Raw genomic sequence first — 10,025 nt, 5'->3', positions numbered from 1 at the left:
TCTATCCCCCACCCCCTGCCAAAAAAGAAAAAAACAAAACACTGAAAGACTTTAAATCTGAAAAGCCTGCTGAGGATGTTTCACAAAATTTCAAAATTTACATAAAGAATAGTCATGTATCCCAAAACGATCCCTCACTGGCAAATACTAATTATCACTCAAAAAAGATACTGTTTTGTCAATTCCCCTGGCAACAATATAAATTACAAGGCAGAGGTTTTATCTAGTTTGTTCAATGTATCACCAAATTGCATACAACAGGTGCTTGGTAACTATTAACTGAACTGACAAGTATAAATTCAAGTAAAATCTACATAATTCTCTGTGTCAGATGCCACAGTGTCATGGATAGGTAACTTGAACAGCATGAAACGGCTGCTACTCAACTACTTTTTACCTACAAAGAGGCAAAGGTTCAACCTAATTGCTTTTAATAATCTTTCTGGAAAACATTACAAAGTAAAGAGGTAAACAGCTATTATGAAAGCTAAGACAGAAATGGAGAAATTTTTTCTCCTAAAAAAAATGTATTAAATGAAAGTTGCCAAAGGCTCCAGGTCCTATTCTGAGATACTCTCAAGAGTCAACTGTAACAGTCCCACCCTTTTAAAGAGGATGGTGATTCACACTTCTTTGTATTTAAAGTAACTTCCATGTTGGTGTTTATGTACATACAGATACACTCACATGTGAAGATATGTAATATGTATTAAGAACATGGACTACTTTATTAGCTATTTCTGATCTCATGTAAATGTTCAAACATCTAATCAGGTACAATTCTAACTATTATCAATGAGTAAAATAAATTCATCTCCAGAGATCACATTAAAAAGCTAATCTGGACATATTACCTTTCCCAATACTCTTAACACACCAGGCTAAAAAGGTGATTGATATGCAGTTACCCCACATTTAATTTTCTTCATCATTAGAAACATACCTAACATTAATATATTTCTTTAAGCAGATTACTTCCAAAAGTATCTTAAACACGTTTTTCTAAAAACTCAGATAACTGGGATTCCAGAACAAAAGTAGAAAAAAGACATTTTAGTCAGCATTTTACTGATGTCCTTTCCTTCTACATTTCCAAGAAAAATCCAGACTTACGTAGCTTTACTAATGTCCCTTAAAAGAAAATGTCAAAACACATCCAAGAAAATTTGCTTTACATTTCTAGAAATAAAAGGATGTCACTTAAATATGACAGTTTTAAATTTTTGGACATTATTCTGTCCATCTAGACCTGAAGAATTCTTAACTAACATTCCAAAAATCACAACTGTAAGGAAGTGACATATGTGTAATTATGGCTGATTTGCATTTTTCTATAGCAGAAACCAACACAAGATTGTAAAGCAATTTTCCTCCAATTAAAAAATAAATTTTTAAAAAAGATGGGGAAAAATCACAACTTTTAATATACATGAAATAAAGAAAGTATCCAGGTTATAGAAGATTTTAATATCAAAGTATAATTTACATGATTAAAAAGTTCTGATTTCTATACAAAGTATTCTACGTAGACAGTAATAAGAAGCTGACAATGTATAATTTCTAAGTAACATCAAGTGATTTTATCTTCTCACATTGCAAATGAAATGTTAACAGCCTAAAAACTACACAATCTGCCACGGATGACAATAAGGAAGAGCAGCACATATCAGCAAGTCATCACATGAAACAAGTTCCTGTTTCTCTTGTTTGTGATCCCCACATTGGCAGCGTTTTTGTTTCGTCCACTCTGCTCTTATGTATTTGAAAAGCGGGTGCTATCCATCTGCCACATGAGCACTGTTCACCATACCAGTTGAAAGAACCCAACTTGGCATTGCATTTGGGGCAGAGAAGCTAAAAGAAAACAGATGTGTTACTTCTTCTCTCACTTTTATATAAAACAAGTAATTATCTTTGGTAACACAGGATATAAAACAGTTAAGACATGGCTCATAGCTTCAAGGAGTTGATGATCTAACCAGTGAGAGGAAACGTAATGGCAATTTATTATAAGGGATAGTAGACTGCAATAATTCTTAAGTATGTTGTACTCTGGGAGTACAGAGAAGGAATAGATTAATTCCAGAATGAAAGGAGAAAGGTGAAGACTGAGGCATGAAACAGAAGGCTTCATGACTGTGGCATATATGTTGACTTTTTTTTTTACCTAAAGACTTAAATTTTTATTTCTAATTAGCTAGTACTAAGACTAGAGCATTTCAAGCAAACAGTACAGACATGAGCATACCTGATCCACACTTTAAATACAGTGTCATCATAAACAAGATGAGACAGAAAAATCTTTCATTATCCACACACCATATTATGTGTTTACTTTTAAACCAACTATAAAGAAAGTTTGTACATAAAACTCAGAACTAAAATTGATTACATAACTATCTACAAGTTTTTAGTTTGACAAAATATACCACATTCCTCAAAACAATTAAACATAGAGTTACTGTATGAACCAGTAATTGCAATTCTGGGTATATATTCGAAATAAAAGCAGGGACCCAAACAGGTATTTGTATATCCATGTTCAAAGCAGCATTATTTCCAATACCCAAAGGGAGGAAGCAACCCAGATATCCGTGGATAGATGAGTAGACAAAAAAAATGTGGTATACACATAAAATGGAAGACTATTCAGCAGTAAAAAGGAAGGAAACTGATGCACGCTGCAACATGGATGAACCTTGAGGACATCATGCCAAGTGCAATAAGCCAGCCACAAATTTATGAGGCACCTGGAGGAGTCACATTCATAAAAGCAGAGAGTAGAACAGTGGTTGCCAGGGACTGGGGAGGAGGGGGTGGGGATTAGTGTTTAAGGGGTAATTAGTTAATTAGTGTTTAATGGGTATGGCATTTCAACTGGGGAAGATGGTGGTGATGGTTGCACAATGTGAACATTCTCAATACTACTGAATTACACACTAAAAATAGTTAAAATGGTAAATTTATGTTATGACTATTTTACCATAATTTAAAAAAACCACATTCATAATATATGTATGTCAGACCATTTGTGCCGTACACCTTCAACTTATACAATGCTGTATATCAATTATATCTCAATAAACTGAAAAAAAAAAAAAAAAAAAAAATTGTGTATCTCAAAGCTGAGATAAGCAACAGACTGGATAAAACATCTGCATTATGTGAAACACTAGACGACATAAACAGCTCCTAAATTCCTTAGAAAAAGACAAAACCCATTGAAATGCACCAAGGATATGAAGGAAATTTCCTGCGAAACAAAGTATAAATGGCTGATAAGTACATAAGGATGTTGGTCTCAGCAGCAGTCATAGAGATTCAAATTAAGACACCTTAGGATTAACATTTTTCATCTCATAGACAGACAAAACCTTACTGATTTTATAATATCCATATGCCAACGGTATGGGGAAGTGAGTACATGCATTCAACGTTAGTGAAAGGCAAATTTGTGTGGGCATTGTTAAGGTTAGCCCAGAATATTAGTAATATTTTAAAATGTACACTCTTCAAGCCAGGAATTCCACTTTTAGGTATATATTCTATAAGAAAATAAAGGTACAAAGAAGTATGCACAAATGTGACCTAGAATATGTCACACACAAAAAAAAATAAGTGCCTTTATCTTGGATGCTTTCCAGATTAAATAAAAGCAGCAAGGGAATTCCCTGGGCATCCAATGGTTACGACTATGCTTTCACTGCTGAGGGCCAGGGTTCAATTCCTGGTCAGCAAACCAGGATCCCACAAGCCACAAGGGGCAGCCAAGATAAATAAAAGCAGCAAGGCATAAACATAAGCCACAAAAAAAAAAGAAAAAACGATAAAGTGGACTTCAACAAATAGTATCAAGAGTCAGAAGTGACTGCTGTACAAGGTTTATTTGGTAGCGATAACAATGGTGACAGATTCTAAAACCTGTGAACATACTCAAAACCACTGAAAACATACTAAACATACTCAAAACCACGTACACTTTCCATGGGTGAATTATATTGCAAGTGAATTATATCTCAATAAAGCAGCAGCATCTGAAAACATGGGTTTGAATATAGGGTACCCCCTTCTAGGCAAGACATTAACTAATGTAAATTAAGTTTCCTCATATATAAAATGTGAATACATATCTGCTCTATTTTATAAAATTATTGTATTCTTCAAATGAAATACAGTGAGAGTTTCATAAAAACTCACTATACAAACTTAGATAATCTTTAAACATCATTACCTCTTAGATTAAGAATATCTTTACATTAATATCAAGTAAACCTAAAAAGAGTTGTAGCGGTCACAGGATGCTCATATGAGCTGCATTCTTTACAATTAGTAAGAAATGAAAAAGAATCTCATAACAAATATATAAAACTGAAAGAATCAAGAAAACAGAGATACATAGAGCCAAAGGAGAAAAAAGGAAGATCAAGAAGAAATTTTAAATCTAACTTTAAAATCTGTGATTTGCCCTACTTCTTACAAAGCTCAAGTTTTGCTAAATATATTCTAGTTTGTCTTAATTTGAAAAAATATAAACAATAGCCTTAAAAGGAATTAACTGAGACCAAAAGCTCTCATCCAGAAAGTGGATCACTGTTTTAGATCACCTGGTTTTTAATTAACTAATTTATCTTTGATAGAATCTTGCCTATCCTACAGAGATATAATCTTTAGAAAGAAAGCAGTTAAGATGGAGTAAAACACTAAAGCATGGTTTAAAATGAAAGAAGGAACAAAATACAGATGACATAATAAAACTAAAGAAAGTAAAATGTGTTCTCACCTGTCCATCCATCACTCCCAACAAAGTGGATTCCATCCACTGTACAGGTTCAATGAAGTAAGATGTACACTGAGCCTGACTGCCTGCGGAAAGCATGGGGGATGCCGTCATCCTCTTGTGGGCAAAGGCTATAGGACCACTTCCTTCATTATGATCCAAAACGCTAGAACTTCTAAATAAAGATCGCCTGCAACCCCCAAACAAACAAAAACATTAATGATTTCCAAAAGAATGGAAAAATAGATTAAAAGTGCAGTTATTTCTTAGAGGGCAAATTAATATAACAATGATTATGCTATTTTAATTTTTGATAACCTCTACAAGTAACCAGATAACTTTTAAGAATTCATATTCACCTTGAAACCAGATCTGAATATGAAATTTCTGTATTATTCCATTAAACAAATTCTTCCTACAAGATTTTAAGAAACTCAAACTTTCAGTACTTTTCTACTGAGACAAAGTAAAATCTCCAAAGGATACAAAATACTTTACCTGCACTTTCTACATTTGTAGAGACCCCCATCTTTCAATCCTTGTGAAATGGCAGATGGGTCAACAGCAAAGAGTTCCTGAGGTAAGTTCTGCAATTCTACATAACATAAAACATATCCATTTGTCAAAATCAACTCTACATTTTCAGACAATATTCAGTTTGTGTCAAATTGAGGCAAGTTGCTCAGTGGTAAAGAATCCACATGCCAATACAGAAGACGAAGGTTCGATCTGTAGGTTGGAAAGATCCCCGGGAGAAGGAAATGGCAGCCCACTCCAGTATTCTTGCCTGGGAAATCCCATGGACAGAGGAGCCAGTCCATGGGGTCACAAGAGAGTCAGACACAACTTAGCAACTAAACAACAAAATGCTAATCTCAGAAATTAAAAAAAATCTCCCGTGTTGAGGAATGAGGACGAGGTGGGAGAGCACAGTGATGCAGCCCTTGGCTTCCAGGCACAGACTGCCTGACTTCAAGTTCGAGCCAGCCATTTACAAACCATGTGACCCTGAACAAGCTATTTCTTGCTAAACCATGGTTTCAAAATGAAATAAAAGTACCTGCTTCAAAAGTGAAATAATGCACCTGAAGCATCTGGTGTCAGAGTAAACCACATCTACAAAGGACTGAATGTGCTGTGCTTCGGTTGCTCAGTTGTGTCTGACTCTTAGCAACCCCATGGACTATATAGCCCGCCAGGCTCCTTAGTCCATGGGATTTCCGAAAGTAAGAATACTGGAGTAGGTTGTGATGACCTCCTCCAGGGGATCTTCCCAACCCAGGGATGGAACCCAGGTCTCCGGCATTGTGGGCAGATCCTTTACCCAGGCTGAGCCACCAGGGACGCCCAAAAAGGACTGAATACATACTGCCAATTATTACTTACCTGGATACTTCTCTGTAACCTTTTGTAAACGATATTGTTTATAAACTGCACTGGAGGTATCCACTTCACAGCCCATTGCCTGGTATAATTTCAGTTGCCACTCAAACCCCTCATTCATCCTGCAAGGGCAAACAGATACAGAGTTAAATTTTCTTTAAATAAATAAAACTGCATCACAAAAGCAGAATTATTACTATATCAAGTAACTCACTTGGCCTCTGGCTTGACAGTCTTAAGGTTTTCATAGGCTTCTTCAAAGGTAAGCTGGTCAGTCTTCATCATAAAAGCAGTTATTACAGTCACACTTCGACTGACCCCTGAATGACTGAAAAAGAAACCTTTAAAATATCAAATAGCAACAATTACAAAAACAAAACACCCACCCCCTATAAATGGTAAAGTTTGGGTCCACTTGTCTGTCTGCTTCTTCTACTCAAGTAAATCCTATGCCTCTGAAATACTACTGCTACACAAAAGAAGTATTCCTTGATTTCCTTATTCACTTTTAATTCTGAACCATGTGAATGTACTACCTACTGAAAAATAATTACACTAATTTTTTAACACCTTACAATGCCTTCAGATAAGAAAGCCTTCCTCAGCGATCAATGCAAAGAAATAGAGGAAAACAAAAGAATGGGAAAGACTAGAGATCTCTTCAAGAAAATTAGAGATACCAAGGGAACATTTCATGCAAAGATGGGCTCGATAAAGGACAGAAATGGTATGGACCTAACAGAAGCAGAAGATATTAAGAAGAGGTGGCAAGAATACACAGAAGAACTGTACAAAAAAGCTTCACGACCCAGATAATCACAATGATGTGATCCCTCACCTAAAGCCAGACATGCTGGAATGCAAAGTCAAGTGGGCCTTGGGAGGCATCACTACGAACAAAGCTAGTGGAGGTGATGGAATTCCAGTTGAGCTATTTCAAATCCTGAAAGATGATGCTGTGAAAGTGCTGCACTCAATATGCCAGCAAATTTGGAAAACTCAGCAGTGGCCACAGGACTGTAAAAGGTAAGTTTTCATTCCAATCCCAAAGAAAGGCAATGCCAAAGAATGCTCAAACTACCACACAATTGCACTCATCTCACATACTAGTAAAGTAATGCTCAAAATTCTCCAAGCTAGGCTTCAGCAATAAGTGAACCGTGAACTTCCAGATGTTCAAGCTGGTTTTAGAAAAGGCAGAGGAACCACAGATCAAATTGCCAACATCCGCTGGATGAAAAAAGCAAGAGAGTTCCAGAAAAACATCTATTTCTGCTTTATTGACTATGCCAAAGCCTTTGACTGTGTGGATCATAATAAACTGTGGAAAATTCTAAAAGACATGGGAGTATCAGACCACCTGACCTGCCTCTTGAGAAACTTATATGCAGGTCAGGAAGGCACAGTTAGAACTGGACATGGAAGAACACACTGGTTCCAAATGGGAAAAGGAGTACGTCAAGGCTGTGTACTGTCAGCCTGCTTATTTAACTTATACTCAGAGTACATCATGAGAAACGCTGGGCTGGAAGAAGCACATCTGGAATCAAGATTGCCAGGAGAAATATCAATAACCTCAGATATGCAGATTTCACCACCCTTATGACAGAAAGTGAAGAGGAACTACAAAGCCTCTTGATGAAAGTGAAAGAGGAGAGTGAAAAAGTTGGCTTAAAGCTCAACATTCAGAAAACTAAGATCACGTCATCTGGTTCCATCACTTCATGGGAAATAGATGGGGAAACAGTGTCAGACTTTGTTTTTGGGGGCTCCAAAATCACTGCAGATGGTGATTGCAGCCACGGAATTAAAAGACGCTTACTCCTTGGAAGGAAAGTTATGACCAATATAGATAGCATATTGAAAAGCAGAGACATTACTTTGCCAACAAAGGTCCGTCTAGTCAAGGCTATGGTTTTTCCAGTGGTCATGTATGGATGTGAGAGTTGGACTGTGGAGAAAGCTGAGCATTGAAGAATTGATGCTTTTGAACTGTGGTGTTGGAAAAGACTCTTGAGAGTCCCTTGGACTGCAAGGAGATCCAACCAGTCCATTCTGAAGGAGATCAGCCCTGGGATTTCTTTGGAAGGAATGATGCTAAAGCTGAAACTCCAGTACTTTGGCCACCTCATGTGAAGAGTTGACTCATTGGAAAAGACTCTGATGCTGGGAGGGATTGGGGGCAGGAGGAGAAGGGGACAACAGAGGATGAGATGGCTGGATGGCATCACTGACTCGATGGACTGAGTCTGAGTGAACTCCGGGCGTTGGTGATAGGGAGGCCTGGCCTGCTGCAATTCATGGGGTCGAAAAGAGTCGGACACGACTGAACGACTGAACTGAACTGAATGGCTTCAGAACAAATCTAAACTCTTTTGCTCTTGGTTTTAAAGGCCCTGGAGATCTGGTCCCAAACTTCTATTTTATCTTTATGTAATATTTATAACAAAGGCTGGCTGTAAAATTGCTGACTCAGTAAGCGTAAACTGTTGTTATTATACTCCTTCTGCCACTGCTACGTCCTAATCAATTTTTCTCTCCCCAAATCTCCCCTACATTGGCCACGCCTGCCTCAAACAAGAACAATGAAAATAGCCTGCTCTCCCTCTGAAGTCTGAATAACCTTAACCTCTGTTCATCTCTCTTACTACACACCTCGCATCCCAGTCTGCATTTCCTCAGTATGCGTCTGGCTACTCGAGAAGAGATTTAAACTCTTTAGGTGTAGAGACTTAGTCATTTATCTGAAGATTCCTCCTACCCTCGAAAACTCAGCGGCTGCAGAATGACCCAACATAAACAAAATGAATGAAAAGCCTGCGCTTCGTCAGGGGACCGTGTCCCGCCCACTCCTCTCTCTGACACAAGCCTACGCAAGAGGGAGCTGGGACAGCCCTCTGGTCCTCTTCTGGGCCCTGGGAGGGAAAGGGTGAGGTGGGCCAGGGTAGAAGCGTGGCGAGGTTGCTCTCCCCACGGACCCGACCACTCACCAGTGCACCAGCACCGCGCGGCCCTCGGCGCGAGCCTGGACGATGAAGGCCACACAGCGGTCCAGATGACTGAGCAGGTCGGTCTCAGGTTTGTCCAGCGCTGGCACGAAGAGACTCCGTAGACCCTCGACCCCAGCCCCCGTTTTGAAGTTAGGCTCCTCCGAGTCCACCGTCAGCACTGCCGTGACGCCCGCCTCCCTCAGGTGGTCTGGCTCCGCAACGGCCGCGGCTCCACCCAAGAACAGCCCCGGACGCACTTCCAGCATATGCCTGGCAGAGCTGGCCCGGCTCTGGCTGCCGATCTGGTGCTCGCAGCCATTGCTCCCGTCCTGCGCCTCCAACATGGCGGCGCCCGGGGGCCGGGCAGCGGCGGCCCTACCACCGAGTAGGCAATCGGCTAGAACGTCCTTACTCTAGGCCCAGCCGGCTGAGTTGCGCCGCTGCTGCCTCGGAGGATTTCCTCGACCGCTGGAATGTGGATTTACTGGGGAAGGTGACGTGACTTGACCCGTGAAAACCCCATTCGCAGCCGCTGATGCAAATACAAGCTGGTTTCTCAGGCTTTTAGGGTTGAGATTTTAACGATTTTGCAGTAAATGGATTCAAATCATTTGTTTGTAGTTCTTCTCTTGTAACTTTTTACTTTTTTTTTTTTGCCCCCCTCCTTTTTTTTATTGGTATGTGACTTCTTGTTGGTGTATATTCTGTATGTTTGAAAATATTGATCCCATGGTTTTGTGTCAGTGCACTCCAAAGACCACCAAGAATCCACGTGTAGTTTTAAATAAATTGACTTTATTACTCAATCATGAACTGTAGCATTTTGGGAAATGCAGGTCTTAAGAGAATGTTGCTGCTGCTGCTAAGTCACGTCA

The 10,025-nt window shown here is 39.1% G+C and overlaps 1 protein-coding gene across 1 annotated transcript; it reads right to left on the bottom strand.

Moving 5' to 3' along the window:
• Positions 1-1,446: 1,446 nt before the first annotated feature.
• On the bottom strand, positions 1,447-9,607 carry DUSP12 (dual specificity phosphatase 12). The gene is made up of 6 exons (XM_005903814.3): positions 9,151-9,607; positions 6,375-6,488; positions 6,164-6,282; positions 5,276-5,372; positions 4,781-4,967; positions 1,447-1,854 (listed from the first exon to the last, which is right to left on the bottom strand). Exons 1-6 carry the CDS (start codon positions 9,492-9,494, stop codon positions 1,678-1,680), a joined length of 1,038 nt encoding a protein of 345 aa, XP_005903876.2. The 5' UTR covers positions 9,495-9,607; the 3' UTR covers positions 1,447-1,677.
• Between the last annotated feature and the right edge of the window lie 418 nt (positions 9,608-10,025).

This window comes from Bos mutus, chromosome 3, assembly GCF_027580195.1.
Source record: "Bos mutus isolate GX-2022 chromosome 3, NWIPB_WYAK_1.1, whole genome shotgun sequence".
Taxonomy (NCBI): domain Eukaryota; kingdom Metazoa; phylum Chordata; class Mammalia; order Artiodactyla; family Bovidae; genus Bos; species Bos mutus.
Note: the sequence above shows the minus strand (reverse complement) of the source record. Positions and strands in the feature narration are given on the sequence as shown.

What these genes read in the sequence shown, in the direction of transcription:
- DUSP12 (XM_005903814.3), bottom strand. Translation starts at nt 9,494, where the DNA reads ATGTTGGAGGCGCAGGACGGGAGCAATGGCTGCGAGCACCAGATCGGC. An exon ending in CGCGCGGTGCTGGTGCACTG is followed by an intron (nt 6,489 to 9,150) that starts GTGAGTGGTCGG and finishes TTTCTTTTTCAG; the next exon opens with TCATTCAGGGGTCAGTCGAA. An exon ending in GGTTACAGAGAAGTATCCAG is followed by an intron (nt 5,373 to 6,163) that starts GTAAGTAATAAT and finishes TATGTTATGTAG; the next exon opens with AATTGCAGAACTTACCTCAG.